Below are 17,313 nucleotides of genomic sequence, written 5' to 3'. Positions count from 1 at the left end.
CAAGCCAGATTGACATCCAAGATGCGGCGAATTCCCAGGCCTCCTTAGGATTTTGGGCGGCATCTGGGGTGGTGGAAGCGGGAGGCTTCTTGACCCTTCCACAAGAAAGCACAGAAAAGAGATTCTATAGCATTAATGGTCGATTTGGGAAGGGAGAAGATACCACACCAGCAAAGATATGACGAATGGAGAACAAACTTGATAAGCACAACTCGACCAGCAAAGGAGAGAAGCTTGCCTTTTCAAAGTTGAAGCTTCTTTCGAATGTGGTCAAGCATGGGAGAACAATGGTGACAAGTGAGTCTACTTGGGATAAGGGGAAGACCCAGTTATGATACTGGGAACAAACCTGCTTGGTTTTAGTTTCATTTTGGTTCCAAATTAGATATTCATTTTTCTATACAGCTTAGTCTATAAAATTTTTAAAAGATTCTTTTGGTAATAAAATTATTTAAACGTGGAAAATAAAGAGGCAGTGAAGGAAAATTGTTAAAGATCACCAAAAGACAAAGAGAAGGCTGAAGACTAAAGTTAAGGGTTTCCCATACTGGAAAAATAAAAATTTGAATACTTTGCTTATATTCAGTTATTCAGTTTGGTTCCTGTCAGAACTGACTGTTCTAACCTCGAACGCAGTTGAAACCAAGCCAAATTTAAAGTAGATTTTGTTAGATCCAAATCAAATCTGAATATAATTGGTTCAGTCTGGTCCTTGAGTTGTAATGCAGACTGTAAACCCAAGAGTCACAGTCCCAAGTATGATGTCAAGCTCCATACGACTCTAGTACGAAAAACCAGGTTCTAGTCTAAGCCAACTTTTGAGAATAGAAAATACGACTCAAGTTAGGAATTAGTATTGTAGAGCAGTGCAGCCAGTAGCAAGGGCTAAATCTGGGATCAGATGAAGGTGCAAATAGCGGTAGAAAACCTTTCTATTCTAAATCAATTCTGACCAACGATCGCTGAGTTATGATCTTCACAAGTTAAGGTAGCAAGACTGAATTGCAGTAGCTGCAACAACCCTCAATAATGGATAACAGCAGTAACAGATGCAGATCCAGCACCGAATTTGCCTATACTCCTTTGAAATTTACCTAGGGTTGAAAGATATGGGTGTTGGGCCTTTGTTTGATAGGTGTGTCAGTTTGGTCATGGGCCTGTTCTGTGAGTCTAAAAGTTTTGTGGCTGAGGCTAGTGCGAGATGAGTTAGTTAGTGTTGTCAACAAAGCCCTCCCCCAGGCCGAAACCCTGGGTTGGCAGAGGCCAAAGAAGATGGCGCACTAGGGCTGGCTGAACCCCTTCAGGGGCTATTTGGTCATTTTCCAGCCCTAATTAGTTGCTGATTTTATTTTCATAAGTTTTGGTTTACTTTTTGAGTCCAATTCTATCTTGAAGTCTTAATTTGAGTTAAATGTGAGTTCTAGTGTGATAGGGAGACTGTCTTTTAAGTAGGACTCTGTGGACAATTAGGTCTTTTATACCTAGTTGAGTTCTTTTAATTATGTGGTTGTTGCTTAATTGTGAGGGGTATTCCTAACTTATGAAGGAAAGCCAAGTAGAGTTGGTTTCTAATTCCTAGTTGAGTCTAAGTCAATTTCCTAGTTAGAGTTAGATTCTTTTTTTTTCTTCTTGATGTAAGGTTATTAATAAGCCATTCTCTTCATTATAAAAGCAGTCTGCGTTGAATAAAGATTGAAGAATTCTTGTTGGAAACAAGTTGTGGTTCTCTTGGGAGGGCCATGGACAAGAGAACCATGGCAGATTCTTAAGCTTCTTGCCTTCTATTGCAGCATTCATCTTTAAGAGCCAGCAGTCACGTTCTGTCAACAACAGCTCCTCCACGTAAGTCCAACACCCCTTCCTCTTCACCCCACACCCATTGCAGCCTTTCCTCTTGCCTTAACTTTCTTGCTTAGCATAGGAAATCCCATCCGTCACCATCGCAGCCCCTCAAATCCCTCCCCTATCCCCTACAATCCTTCCTAAGCCCGCTCCCACCCCTACGATCCCTCTAGACCACTCCTCCACCTCCCTATAACCTTGTGGCATCCCCCTCGGTTTCTCTCTCTCTCTCTCCCTCTCTCCCGTCTTGCAGCAACCAGACAACAGAAAGCGAAAAGGAAAAAAAGAAAGAAAAAGAGAAGAAAGAAAGAAAGAGAAGAAGAAAAGAAATAATTGCCCAAGATCTTCAAACCCTACCCAAGATCCATTCCCCAAAACCCTAAAACTCATTATCAATTGTTTCATCCAAGACTTTTTTTTTGGGGGGGGGGGTTGAATAAATAATGATATTAAACAAACAACGAAATACAAGGACGATCCAAGCGGGAAGGATCAGGGAGAAGGGATGATTTGGGAGTTGAGGCCCCAGGAGACAACAATGAGCCTATTCCTTGGGGAATCAACAACCGGGGGATGAGGAATGCTAATGAGTCTAGCTAATACATCAAAATAAATCGCTTTCCAAATCGAATCGAGAAAGCATGATTTAGAAGTCCAACGCCTTAGATTTTGCTCCCACCAGAGATGATGGATCATAGCACCATAGACAAGCTTACATACCCAGTTGCAAATTGAGGAGCCTGTGAAGTTACTCAAAATCCAAAACCAATCATGATCAAACCCAAATGAGCGGCGGGAGCGGGGCCAAATGAAAGCAAGGGCTTTTCTCTTGAGAGAACTGGAGAAGGGGCAGGAGAAAAATAAATGCTCAATGTTCTCAGTACCGGTCTAGCAAAGGATACAGTTTGGGTTCGCATGGATATGGCGGGAGACTTATCCCCTCCATCTTCCCTAAATCTTACCAAATGAATCCAAATTGACCCATTCATCATATGGCAATCCTATGGTATCTTTTGTCTTTCAAGATCATCCCATGGGAATTTAGTAAAATCTAAACTTTTCCCTAGCAACTCATTTACCTTTCCATAAGTACTCCTTGTTACCTTTAGATCAATCCATAAAATTTTGTTGATTATTTGCTGGAAGATTCTGGCTAATCCTAAATTTTAGAGATATCTCTCAAGAAACCCTAACCCTAAAATTGGGTTACATCATTAAGTAGTTTGAATGGTTCATATTATGGAACTTATGCCCAACTTAAGTTATAAAGGGCATCATTGTCTTTTTACTTGTCTTTTTTCCAGTATGAAAAGTCCAAGTCAATCAGTTTCTGTTTTCGTAGTTTAAGTAATTTTTGAAGTACTAATTTTAATAGAACTTATTATTTGGGGCTATAATAGCCCCTATTGATTAAAATAAATTACAGTTGATTAGCCTTTAAGCTTGATGTTTTTATTTCTATATTGTTGCTATAGCTTTGGTCAGAGAAGGTCCAAGAGTTGAGTATTCTGTTAAGGTTCTTGGTCAAATCAAAGCCCAAATCCTTGCTGTGGCTGAATAGGTAGCCTTTAAGAAGCCAATCTATTCGATCCAAGCATCAACAAGGCTCCCCATCTGGGTATTTGGCAGCCTACACTCCGTTCTCTTTTTCATGTCACCTTGTTTTTTCTTCTAATTTTCTTGGATTTTCACACTTCCTAAGACACCCAAATTCAAGGTCAATCTATACCAATCTTGCTGTTAGATCTGTCCCACACTGTAGGTACATCATTCCCATAATGCCACAACCTTAGTGACCTGAGATCCTAGTTGACCCCACTCTGACCATCCAATTTCAATATATAAATTTTTTTCTTGAATTTTTGTGCTCCCTAAAATGCCACAACCCAGCAAACTTGGAGGATCATTTCGCTTCTTACTTACATTTTCTCCAAGTTGCAGACCTCAGCTTTTTATCTTAAGGAATTTATATTCTGTCTCCTATAGGATGGGCGAACTATCCTTGATATCCTAAGTTTCATTTAAGAGCACATTACATTTAACCATAGGGCCTAACCTAACCCTTTTCCCCTAAAACTGGCACTATCCTCCCCATATGTGTTGGTTTCCTTAAAGATCTTGGAAAAATTGGCCCTCATTCAATTGATGCTACATTAACATCTTTGAAATTGAGGATGGATTTGAATATTGATTTTGAGTTCTTAGTGAATTGCTGTAAACACATAGTAGCAGCAGTGAGGAATATCAAGTAGGGTAGGAAAAGATAAAGGAAGATAGATAGAAGAAAAATGGGGATGGACTTTCTCAGCCTTGGGTTTCTCACCCATGGCTATCTCAGCTGTTGAGCTTGGATTATTCCATAAGCAATGGCTACATGGCCTGCAATTTCAATTTTTCTAAGAGCCTTTTCTTGCTATTGCAATATAGGGACCTATGTATAGCTGGGTTGAAACCTTACAATAAATGGAAACTATTAACCTAGTAACTTTTGACAATAGAATCTTGTGGAATATTGAAGATAACTAGAATTAGAAACTACAAGGCTTTGTAATTCAACCACATGCTTGACTAAATAAAATATAAACCAGACTAAGCTTCTTAATCTCCCCCAAAAAAGAATCTTCATGTAAATCCGATCTTGGACCCCACAAACTTTACTGAATTCTTTCACTTTAGGTCAAATATGAGACACTGACACTGTTCACTTGAATGGTGTATTGGCCTCTATTTGGACTTTCTAGAAGACCAACTAAGCTGATTGGGCAGGTGTGGTCCAATGCCAGTCAATTTGGTTCTAGTTTCATGATCTTCTCTTGTCCAGCATTTGATTCTACATCAGATTCCATTTGGGAATAGCTGCCACAGTTGACAATTCAGCAAACATTTCTGAAAATAATTCCGGTCTAGTCGAACTGTGTGCATAATTTAGTGTGGATCTGAACCAACCTACAAACTCTGTAGAAAATTCTCGTAGTTATGACCTTCGGTAAATGATTTTCTAACTAGAAATTATGAAGTGATCAAAGCTAACCTTGTCAATAGGCCACTGGACCTTTTTGAAGTTTCCTAAATTTTTTGGCACATCTTCGTTATTTGAATTTTTTCCGTTTGTATTAAATGAAGACTTATGAAAGTTGTGACTCTGATTTTTTATTTATTTAATTTTGTTGGGGGTGAGCCCAGAATTCTGGTTGTGAAATTCTTCTCTTTCCTTCCAGGAGGGTGAGAACTTGACAAGAGAGCAGATAGAAAATGAGATTCGGAAGATTAAAGATGCACATGCGGATGATGAGGGTACTCCTCTTCTAGTTTATAAAGTGTTACTTTTGTAGTTTTCGTATTGAGAATTTGTTTCATTTTTTCCACATTTCAAATTCTTTGAAAAAGTTTCTGTTTGCTTTTCCTTTTCTTGATGACTGTAGTTATCTTTATTTCATATTAGCCTCTTAAATCTTATTTACATGAGCTGGTATTCAAATCATTGGTCCTTGCGAGCTAATTTGGTTTTACAGGGTGTCCCATCTGATGTATTATTTCCATTCCGAATATCTAAATGGTGTTCTCTTCTCTCTCACATGCATTCTTGTGTCCACCCACTGGCAGTGTTTTTTTTTTTTTTTTTTTATAATCTTAAGTTATTGGTGACCTTTAGCATTGAATGCCTAAATTGACCTTAGATGCTGTTTTCCAATTCCTTTCCACACACAGTGAAAAAAAAAGAAGTAAAGAAAAGCCTTCTTCTTCTTCTGCTCTCTCTCTCTCTCTCTAAATGTATATTTCCCATTTCTTCTTCTCTCTCTCTTGCAATGAATTATTTAAATGTTAGTTGTTATGGTTCAGAATTCCCAGATGAAGTGGATACCCCTTTGGATGTTCCTGCTCGGAAACGTTTTGCGAAGTATAGAGGGCTGAAGTCTCTTAGAACTTCATCATGGGACCCAAAAGTCAGTATCTTCATAATTATCATAACTTTCTTCAGTCTTATGTTGCTTACTTGCTATTGAAGGGCTTACGCATTTATTATGAATTTGTAGGAGTCTCTTCCTTCTGAATATGCAAGGATTTTTGCTTTCGATAATTTTGCAAGGACACGGAAACTCGTTTTATCTAAAGCTTCAGATATGGACCAAGGGACCAGGGATGATTGTGTGCCTGTGGGCTCGTACATCAGGCTTTTTATCAAGGAAGTGCAACTTGATGTTGCTTCCAAACTTACTTTATTGGCAAAAACTTCGCCTGTGCTAGCTTGTGGACTTTTCCAGCATGAGTCCAAGATGTCTGTCATGCATTTCAGGTATGCCTTGTTGTTGTGGTGGTCCTTCTAATTTTTAATTTTTTTTTATATTTGGAAATATATATATATACACACACACACACACACATATACATTTATTTAAAATCTTGGTTGCAATTTATCATATTAGTTATTATGGTATTGGAAGTCACTGACCTAGCTGTGTAAAGGGCTCACTCGATGCTGAAGGCTTCTGCACAAGTAGAGTTCGAGGGGTCAATTTTCCTACATAGCGTTACCCCTGCAATTTTTGCTGAGAGGCTGTCTTTGGACCTTGACTTCAGGCTACAACTGTGGTCCACCGATCATTACTCCAAGGCCCTCCCCTTATTGACCTATCTGTGTGAGTTGTCTAATGCTTGGCGCCTACCTAAAGGACAGGGCATCTTTTTTGGTGCTACCATGGGAATAAGGTCCTAAAAACTAGGATATGAAAGGCACCTATATATGTGTATAACGTGGTGAGAAAGCTACTGGCAGGCTGTTTGGAGAAGTTTCCTTATTTTTTTTTTGGGGGGGGTTGGTGGGGAGCACTTTTTCTGCTGGTGGGAATGATGATTTGGCTATACCGACCCATTGGGTATTTATGGAAGGGTCTGGGCTGGCTGCATGTTGAATTTCAGACCCAAATTGATAATATACCCTCTTGATGTGATGGCATACCCTTCCATGTGTCCTTGCATTCTCTCTGTGATCCTAAAAATTCTCAATTGCATCATTGCTTGGAACACTGTTTTGAACATGTGTTCACAAAATTTCAGCCCTGCTGGGTTTGTTACTTTGCAAAAGTAGTGCCCACATAGTAGATCGAATGTCCATCTAGGTAGTCCCTTGCCTACAGACCATGGGAAATGAGATTCTTTCTCATTTACTGTCCTTAGGAGGAATAATATGTAGAACTTCTTCCAATTGCCATTATACTGTATGTAGGTTTTGTCTTCATTATTAGCTACTTTTTCCCCCCCTCGGTGTTTGCAAATTGAATGTCTCATAGTGGAGTTACATTCTGGGCTCTTTTTTTTTTTTTTTTGGTGAATGGGTCAACTTATAAATCTTCTTCATTCTCTTGTCACTTGCTTTCTCCCAAGTGTTAAATGAGATGGTTTTGAAAGGTCATACTTCTTACATTGAAGATATCTATAATGACGTGTGTTTCAGTTATTTTTACAAATATGCTAATAATTTCTGTGTCTGCAGTATAAAAAAGCATGACAGTTATAGTGATCCTATTAAAGCTAAAGAATCATTGATTTTTCATATTGGTTTCCGCCAATTTATTGCTAGGTAATATATCTGACACAAGTTCAGTTACAGTTTCTGGTTTCTTCCATTTGACACAGTTTAATGATTCTTCCCATCTTGCCTTTCTGCAGGCCTATATTTTCTGCTGATAGTATGAATTCAAATATTCATAAGTTGGAGAGGTTTCTACACGCAGGGAGGTTTTCTGTTGCTTCAGTTTATGCACCGATTTCATTCCCGCCTCTACCTCTGATAGTCTTGAAGTCTGGGCAAGGAGTGGCTGGTCCTACTGCTGTTGCTGCTGTCGGATCATTAAAAAGCATTGATCCAGACAGGATCATTTTAAAGAAAATCGTTTTAACAGGGTGGGTTCCTTCGCCTTCATTGGAAATTCCTACTTGTAATTAATTATATACGTTGTCCATAATTAGTTTTCTTTTTTCTTGAATAATCTGTCAAGGCATTGAAACAGACTCTCCGCAAAAGTTGCCAAGGTAAGACTGTGTAAGTAAATCTTCCTCTGCTTATGCGGGAAGCATTCGGCTGTCAGTTCACCCTTGTTGTCAATGTCAAACTATTTTAGTCATGAAAATGGGTTAAAGTGATTACTTTCACTGTGACATGCAGACATGCTTGGCTTGTAGGTGATGAGACTTAACCATTCAACAGTCCCACTCACAAGACCTAGGATAAAATGGATTTTGTTGGAGGATCAGCCTGTCTGGTTGTTTATCACTGCACAGAGCTCCTATGTTCAGCTTGTGAATGTTGGATGTCCATGCATGTAGTTTTCTGCAACTGAAAGCCAACAGCAAGGAGGATGGTTTCCTCCTCTGCAAATGGCTCTCTTGTAAATTAAGATCTAAGTTAGTGATGCAGTCATTACCCAAATAAGTCTTTTCAATTAGAAATAGGTCTATGGTTGAGTATGCCCACATGTTCAGGCTTTGATCCCAATACTTTTCTCTGTAATGGGTCATTTTTAAGGGCCTAAAGTAGGGGTAATTAGGTTGAGTGTGGAATTAGCTTTTATGCCTAGTTTATTTCTCTGCTTTAAGTTTGAATTGGTTTTGTTAGCAAACCAGTGGTTCAACTTAAGTCATAGGAATACTCCCTTTGCTTGACTAAAGGAGTCTTTTTTTAGGGTTTATTGGGGCTGGATTAAGACATTGTTTTAAATCTATTTCACTTTCCTAGTTATTTTTAGTTGCCTAATAGGTTAAGGATTGGGTTAGGCTTTTGCTTTTTAATTTAGGAGTTTCTTTTTGATATCTGGATTCTCTAATAGGGGCAATTATTGAACACAACTCAATAGATGAGATTGCTTTGCAAGCTGCTTCTGCCTTTTCTTCCTTGTGAGACCTAATTTTGGTGTGTTACCTTTAACTCCGTGGGCTTAGTTTGGACCAATTGACTCTTTGTGGTGACAAGTGCCTGAGAGGTTCAATTTCAAGCTGCCCTTCAAGTTGATTGAAGATGTCCTTCAATTATTAGACCAAATTTTTTTTTTTTATCAAATTGGTCTGGTAACAAGTTGCGGCCAAGGATCCCAAAATCCATCACCCTCTCCTTCTTTTTCTCTAATGGCTCTTGGTCCCCCCCCTAATCCATGTCTCACAAAGGTTTGGAACTCCCCCAATCCCCATGTCTCACAAGGTTTGGAACTCCCCCCCCTCTTTTTTTCATCCCATGCAGATGACCACATTATTTGCCTTCATTCCCATACCACATCCTTTACTACTGCCTTGGCTTGGAACCTCCTTAGAACCCTCTCCCCCCGTCCCCTAGGCCCCCTTGTCTGGTTTAAAGGCCACATCCCTTGCCACTCTCTTACCCTTTGGAGAGCCCTTAACCTCGCTCTCCCAACCCAAGCATTCTTTATTAGCCGCCACATCCCTATCAGCCCCAACTGTACCCTTTGTTGGAATAGTTCAGAGGACCTTGACCACCTATTTTTTTGCTGCCCGCTCTGTTTGGACCTTAGCCCTGGCTTCCATTTGGCCCCGATTGCAATGTTCTTTTGGCTTTGCCCGAGATTGAAACTGGATTCTGAGAGGCTATGCCGGTGCCACTATCTGTGACCAAGTGGGTAAGCTTGTCTTTGTTGCCATTGTCCACCATCTTTGGTGGGACCGTAACATGAGGAGATGGACTTCCAAATCCCGATCTTGAGATATGATTTGGAATTCCATCTATTTTGAGGTTTCTTCGAGACTTCTCTCTCTCCCCCATCTTCAAGTTGCTGACTCTCCTAGAAATAGGTTGATTGTTAGTTCTTGGAGTCTCACTTCATCTATCCAATCCCTTCTTTGATTGGTTTCCCCCCCCCCCCTCTTTCCCCCCTTTTTGTGTATGTGCTCTTGTTGCTCTCAGTAATTTAATTATTCATTCATCCCAAAAAAAGAAAAAGTTGCGGCCAAGGATTTCCTGCAATTACAGTGAGTCTTGACCCTTGATCACCCATTTCTTCTAATCTTCAATCACTTTAAGTTTCCATTTTCGTACTTCAATTTTTGTTTTCCTAATTTTGTAATTACTTTGCGTACATCAGCTAGAAATCATTCCATACTTGCTTTGTGTCCCCATCCATCCATCAAAAACCTAGAAATTCTACCATACCACATATTGGCAGGAAGACTAAATATTTGGATTTCACAATTCGACCATCAGTGTCAAATGCTAAGATCAACAAACCCTCTCCCAAGTCCCCTACTAGAACTTGATCCCAACCCCAGACCAAAATTCCACTCCTTAATCCTAATTTCACCAAAGATTTGCCTTTGCCAAAACCAGAAAGAATCCTAATATGATGAAATTTAAAGCATTCAAACTGCTTCCATGATGCCCCAAAACTTAACCGTTAGCGTTTCCATCACTCATTTGACTAAACCCAACATTCAAACCCTAATTTGAGCCTAACCCTAACCCTCTGGTGGATCTTACTCCCTTTCCTGACCTGTTCGAACTTGTCTGTGGTCTTTACAGGCTCCTGGTTAATTGTCCCCTACTTGATAATTTTCACTCTGGGTTACATAACTTCATGAACTGCTTGTTCAGTGATTGAGGAATGCTGGAGCTTTAAATTACCATGATATTTAAGGAATGATTAGGTTCAGAAAAATAGACATTTTATTGTTTGACATCTGGACTTCATTTTTTTTTAAGAGGGTGGGAGCTGGTTTAAGGAATGATGTTTCTGTGCCATAGGAACTTTGGGAAGTTCCTAACACATGGTTATAGAAACCTAGAGCGATGTTGTAAATCTAGCTTCTTTCCTAACTAATGCTTCCAATTTGAAGGTCAGTTGACCTGATTGGACTGGTGGAATCGATCAAGGTAGGCAATATCGCTGAAATTCGGTTCATGGCGAACCGAAACTGAGACCGAAATCCCGAAATTACACTATATCGATTTTCCGGCAATTCGGCGAAATACCGGCGAATATTCGCCAGTAATACCAAAACTCCATTTATTGGTTTTATTCCCAATGTGGTTTTGTGATTTCATTTGTTGATTTTCATTCTCCAAGGTGGTTTTGTATTAAATTTTAATTTTCATTCTTCCACCATCCCACGCATTCCCATCTTCCATCACATGATTTGATGTCACATCAATGCATTTTCTTATTTTTTACTTCTCTTGCATCTTGTCCTTCACGGCTATTCTCCTCCACAGTTTGAAAAAAGGGTGATGTGTTGTTAGTGTGGGGCCAAGCATTTATTAAAATCGATTTGACGACTTGTCATCATTTCATTAATTAAATTAATAATATTATGCCTGATATTGCATACATTGATTGCATGCATATTTCGGCGATTTCGCACATTGGAATCGATCCTATTCAAACCAGTTGACATTTATGACCTTGAGTGAAAAGGCTGGTAAGATGATTGGTCTGTATGGTCTTTCGTTACTCTGGTTTGATATGTTGGTAGGAGTTGGGTCACCCTGATCAATGGTGTCTGCGAATGTGCTGAGTTGTACCAAGCAGGCACATTCGATATGCTTGTAAGTTCTAATTACTGGTTACAAAAATGATGCATTTATTGTGTTGAATGGTATTCCCCCCCCCCCCTTCCTCTGGCCTGGGTTTTATTTGGTATCAGAGATATTTTATTTACCTAATTAACTTCAATTTCCATTCTGAATGTCTTGGAGCTTCTGTTCTTGGCCTGCTCTACCTGGTTTTGATGAATTAGTTGATACCAACTCAGAATTTTTAGGTTCTTGATATGCTATTGTACCAATTCTTGCTGCTAACTGAAACGTCAAACTTTGGTTGATGCAGATACCCCCAACGAGTATCGAAATTGAAAGCCACTGTCCGATATATGTTTCATAATCCTGACGATGTGCGATGGTTCAAGGTCAGAGAACTATTCTTGGCTTTTTTTTTTTTTTAATTAACTGTTTATAGATCTTGTTAGAAGCATTGCCTATTATAAATGGTTGGGATTTCTGATGCGCTTGCTGGTTTTTCAGCCTGTTGAAGTGCGGACAAAATGTGGTCGGCGAGGTCGAATAAAGGAACCTGTTGGCACACATGGTATGATTACGCATATTTCTGTTTAATGTTTGAAAAGGTAGCATGATAAAACAAAATGATGTACCCAGTGCACAAGGTTCCTGCCACTGCTTGGTCTGGACCATGTCATAATGTATGCATTCTTATTCCTGCTTTCAGCAGAGAGAATGATGCCATGCACTTAAATAGGATGGGAATTTCTTGTTTTATTACTGATTGGTCCAAGCAGGCTCCTGGTGGCAGCACAGGCTGCAAAGATTTCTTAGTGTCTTGTATGGTTCCACTGTATGCCTGGCACCACTCGTCAGTTTATGGTTTGTGAAACCAGTTTGTGTCCACTGGTAGTCCTTACTAGTTACTACTACCGACTTCTCCCCCTAGCATTTTTCAATTGGCAGCGTACTGAGAAACCTAAATTTAGGTTGGAAGTGTATGACTGAAGCTGGTAATGTTTTGCTGTGATTGTCAGTATGGTATTCTTGTAGGAGTTAGAAGCAGCAAGGACTCACTAGGTGGTTATATTCACTAGCTATGCCAGTCCATCATATTATTTATTTTTGAGTGGTTCTGGAGTCTGACACAAACACTTATTCGGTTTAGATGTCACGAGGTGGATTTGTAGGATTGGATTGCATTTTTATACAATAATAAGTATAAAGTTGGAGTTGGGGCAGCTACTCATTTTTATATAACCTAAATTCAAGGGCATAATATATATTTAATAGATTGCAGGAGTAATTGGCAGGAGAATTAGGTAATGTCGGAGCTGCTGATACCATCAAGTCACCCATTAGCAGAATTATGGGCAGTAATTGTGTCCTAGTCGCATACCATCTTGGACCTAAATAATGGAATTCTACTCTAGAACCAATAGGCTACCTATGTCGAGATGAATCCTTAATGCCATGTTCATGGTCTCTGTCTTTGAGGTTGTTGGTAGTTAGTAGGAAGATATACCGAGGCACAGAGTCAGAGATGTGGGATGGTTTGGTGTCCAATCCCCACCCCAAGAAACTCAAAATAAAAATAGCATAGACCCACACAAAGAGTATATTAAAGGGAAATAGGAAGATGGTTTTGATTCACATTTTCTCTTTTCAGGGGCACTGAAGTGCACATTTGATGGCATTGTTCAACAGCACGATACCGTATGCATGAGCTTGTACAAACGTGTGTTCCCCAAGTGGCCAGAACAGCGATTTCCAGTTCTTGATAGGTGATGGTACCATTCTCTCGGATGTAGTTTTCATATAAACTACATGATTGTGGAATTGTGGTCTGATCTCTCCGGTGACAGAACATTTGAGTGTCGTTGGTGGGGATGAAGCTTTGGTTCAGATTGACTGGACAGTCTCATTTTTGCTTGTAAGCAGAGATGTGGTTGAGTCCATTTACAACTCCTCAAATCATTGAGAGGATGAAATTTTGCTTGTTTTGTTATTTATTTATTTTTGAGTATTCTCAACACTAGCCTCTTTTTTTTCGTAACTTAATTTTAATATACGTATCTTGTATCCAATATAGTTGTCAATGATGTAAGGTTGCAAGTAATATTGCAGGATAATGTTGATTCAATTCATATTCAATATCGAAGTGGCTCAGTTGCTAGCCCCCTGTTTTCATGACTGATGATAAATACCAACTCAAGGTTATTATGTGTACACATTTAATGTCACACTGCCCCCCTGTTCTCATGCCTCATGATAAATACCAAGTCAAGGTTAGTATGTGTATACATTTAATGTCACACTGCTCCAGGCCATAACAGGGTTAAATGGATGAAGTGTTCTGGTCTGTGAAATTTAAGTGAGGTTTAAGTTTGAACTTATCACTGTGGAGAACATCCTAGATGGTTATGTTCTGTATATTTTCAATTTTGACTGCATCATAGTGTTTGTTTCTGATCTTTTGTTGCATTGACAATCTTCTCCGGGAAAGGGTGTCTTCTTTATTATGGTAGAAGTGTACAACCCAGAAGTCGGAAGGATAGTAGAATGGTTTGTTATGTCTTTTCTTTTGGTGCATTACCATAAGATTTTTTCTCTTCCTATCAATTTTTAAAAGATCAATTGCTACATCTCTTCATTTAGTATTGAACATAAAAGCATGCGTATAGTCTTCTAAACTTTGTTTCTACTTTTCCAGGGTATCATAAGTCATTGACTACATCAATGGGGCAGTTTTATACTTAAATGTACAATGTGTTTTGCCCGTAGCCTGAAGATTTAAAATTATATAATGAGGAATTGGTTTTTAGAAAATGACTGAGCCAAACCATATGAGGAGGTCTTTTTCCTGTTCTTGAATAAAATGCCAAACGATTTGTAGATTGCTCTAGGAGTTGGAAAAAAATCCAAACGTTTAAGTTGCTCTGTTTAAATTGTTGAGGATCACGAACCTTGCTAATGCCCCCAAGAAATTCTTTCGAAATAACAATAATGCAATAGAAAAAATCGCTAAATGTGCATCATGTAGTTATATACCACCAAGCATTGATGAAATACCTAAAAATCGCTGGATCTCTTACAACAAGTACAGTTATCCCTGCATGGGTTTAGGTAGTTATGCACATGATTTAAGCATTCTTTTTTGTATGAACACATGATACAGGCGTGTGAACTCGCACCATTGGAGAATGGTGGTAACTGCTAACTTCTATTCTTTTCTTTTTGGGTCAAAACTATGAATTCATTAGACAAAGAAACTGAGATGTGGGTTGGTCCACCAAGTTCTACACACTTGTAGTTTCAAACAATCTTATGTTAGGAAGTCTGTTAAAACATTAGAAGATCTACTAGTCCAATTAAATATAACTGAGTTGAATAATACCAATCAAAAGTCATCTCTAATGGCTTTTAAGCTTGGTGGTGTGGGAATTAGCATTACAAATCATGAAGGAAGACCACTATTGGAGCCTGGAAGGTTCAACTCAATGATGGAAAAGGGGAGCATTAGCTTTTAGAGTTGGTCTTTTGGAAGCACTTGTTATGACACTGTTTACATGGAGTCAAATCGTGAGCAACTTCTCAAATACATTAACGGGTAAAAGCTCCACTAATCAGCATTGATCCAATAGTTCGGGATATAAAATTCTTTGATTACAAATTTTGTATCTAGGAAATTCAATGTTGTGGTAGATCTTCTAGTCTAGATTTTGAAAGGCGTATACTCTTTCAAGGAAGAAAGAATGACCATGTTCCTCTCAGTGGTTGGTTGAGATTTGTAAAACTGCCACTCTTGCTCGATGGTTTCAATAAATAATTGATTTTACTCCCAAAAAAAAGGAAAACAATAAGCTGAGAAGCAAGATTTTAAATAATGCACCCATAAATCACCTAAACTATAATCATCACTCCAGAGAGGAGTATTTGTAAATACTAAAAAAATATTGGCTAATAATGTTAACTCGATTTAAGAGGAATTGGATCCTGTATATCAGGGGAGTGTTTGAACGCCTTAGACTCCGTACTTCTTTCCATGGTGGTGCCTCGTCACTGTCATGCACTATGCCAATTGTTTAGAATCTCTTTGGCTCCATTCTTCTACCAAGACTGTGCAAATCACAAGAGACACTAGTGGGCACAAGGGTGCACTATGAGTCGTAATAGGACTCTGGAGGTGTATCTTGTCCCTTAAGGTGGGTGGGTAAGGGTTTAGGGTTTTGTCTCAGGGTAACTCCGCTATGTCTTATTTGAAGGTGGTTGGAGTTAGAATTTTATGATACGAGTGTGGCGTGAGTTTCTATTTTCAAAAAAAAAAGTAATAAAAAAAAGAGTCTGGGCCGGGCAGCTGAGCTGGACCTGGGTCTGTCCAACCCGACCAGGTCTGATCATAGTTAGCCAACTAGATAAGACACGTGGACGCTAGCGTGCGTGGAGTTTCAAACGTGGCATCATACGTTTCAGGCGATATGTATTTTTCATTATTAATATATTATTTTTTTCTTCTGGATGGAAGCGTCGGGCGATACCGATTGAGTACTAAATTTAATAAATTAAAGTCTGAAAGGACAAATTGTTAGCCAGTTTGCCTCTAAAATCTTCTATGAAACTAGGGTTTTTCTGCCAATTCCCGCGTACGTTATCTTCTTCACTCGACTCGTTTTGACGCAGTGGAAACCCTAGTTCGTCTGTCTTTACATTGAGGGTGAAACACAATCTTTTGCGTTCGTTCATGTTGGCGTTCTGAAGGTACTTGGTAACACAGTTCTCTTTATCTTTTGTTATACCTTCTTGGCGATCTGTAAAATTCGTTCCGTTGTTTGGTATTGGCTTCTCAATTCCTTGTGCTGCAGGGAGTACGCAGATGGTCTTCAAATGATTCGTTATAAATGAAGATTACTATTTGCTCTACTAGTAGTACGCAGTAGTTTTTTAAATCTTTCGTGCTTCTTGAATTTTCTCAATGCTATTGGGGTGATAGATGCTAGGCTTCATTGGAGTTTGATTTTGTGTCAAATCCTCTGGTTTTCGTTATACTCGATGTGATAATTTGAAGGCTTGTAATAATTGTAGCGAAACTGATTTAATAACTTTGATATTTGCGACTGCCCCGTGAGCTGATTTATATATATATTCAAAGAGCTGCCTTGGTATTATTCTTGATTGCAATCTGAAGTGATTTTTATTGTATTTCTAGATAGGTACGCTTGTTATTCTACCTGACTTCGTCTGGGAAAATCTTTGTTACTCCTGCAAAGACAGATCGAGTTGGTCAAGAATTACTAGTTGGAAGTCTTAGCCTTTCCGGGTGTTGGATTGGTTTATTTTCTAAACCGTCTGATGTTAGTATTTTTTTTTTAACATCTGTGAGTGATCCATATATTTTTAGCTGGTCTCTTTCTAGATTCCTTGAGGAGGAACCACAAAAATTGTAGAGTAGGATAAGAAAGAAATCATCTGAAAGCTGTTTCAAAAACATGGACACTAGTGAATAGCATATATGTCTTTTTATTCATTCGTCAAGCTGTGTGAAATCTGATGTATAAGGTTGACAAATGGAATATTAGTGCTCTGAATGGAACAATGGGTGAATGGCAAATTCTACTAGAGATAATTATCTTCTGTGGCATTGTCTTGGTATGTGAGCTTGCGTGTAAGGCAGATTTTCCCGTCAACCTTGGCCGTAATTTTTTTTCCCCCTGTCAACCTTGGCCTTAAAATAAGCCATTTGCACTATAGTTATAATTTGAGAACGTGAGATCAATTGAGAATGCATGCCAAACACTGCCTCTAATGTCACAAGACTCGCAACTCAAGTCATATTTCTATTCCATTCTTGCATTCTGGATGCTCATTGTCTGTATGGTTTTTCACTGTTCTTCAGCTTGTTTCTTCCATAAAATGCTGGATGGTGTCTCATGTATGTATATAATATTTGTTTTGTTTAATGACCAGCAATATCTTCTGGC

General features: G+C 38.9%; 2 protein-coding genes across 6 annotated transcripts in view; both read left to right on the top strand.

The window, feature by feature from the left end:
* LOC149020255 (pre-rRNA-processing TSR1-like protein) overlaps positions 1-14,408 on the top strand; it is a 31,400-nt gene extending 16,992 nt beyond the window's left edge. For 4 of the 5 annotated variants that reach the window (XR_016172177.1, XR_016172176.1, XR_016172179.1 and 1 more), the window contains exons 15-23: positions 5,061-5,136; positions 5,683-5,786; positions 5,877-6,136; positions 7,334-7,420; positions 7,510-7,743; positions 11,667-11,745; positions 11,861-11,924; positions 13,005-13,623; positions 13,662-14,408. Coding sequence is in view for 1 of the 5 variants with exons in the window: in XM_089148363.1 (XP_089004489.1) it covers positions 5,061-5,136; positions 5,683-5,786; positions 5,877-6,136; positions 7,334-7,420; positions 7,510-7,743; positions 11,667-11,745; positions 11,861-11,924; positions 13,005-13,123 (1,023 nt within the window). In the remaining 4 variants the exon portion in view is untranslated. Of the gene's footprint in view, positions 1-5,060; positions 5,137-5,682; positions 5,787-5,876; positions 6,137-7,333; positions 7,421-7,509; positions 7,744-11,666; positions 11,746-11,860; positions 11,925-13,004; positions 13,630-13,661 lie in introns of those variants that run through there. The other variant, XM_089148363.1, reaches the window with a different exon arrangement.
* A 1,474-nt stretch (positions 14,409-15,882) lies between these two features.
* The window catches only part of EMB1579 (ATP/GTP-binding protein family), a 28,684-nt gene continuing 27,253 nt past the window's right edge, over positions 15,883-17,313 (top strand). The window contains exon 1 of the mRNA XM_089146824.1: positions 15,883-16,093. The gene's annotated coding sequence lies outside the window, so the exon portion shown is untranslated. The remainder of the gene's footprint in view (positions 16,094-17,313) is intronic.

The sequence above is a fragment of the Hakea prostrata genome, chromosome 3 (assembly GCF_041222555.1).
Source record: "Hakea prostrata isolate BN-2017 chromosome 3, UWA_Hpros_2, whole genome shotgun sequence".
NCBI classification, from domain to species: domain Eukaryota; kingdom Viridiplantae; phylum Streptophyta; class Magnoliopsida; order Proteales; family Proteaceae; genus Hakea; species Hakea prostrata.
Note: the sequence above shows the minus strand (reverse complement) of the source record. Positions and strands in the feature narration are given on the sequence as shown.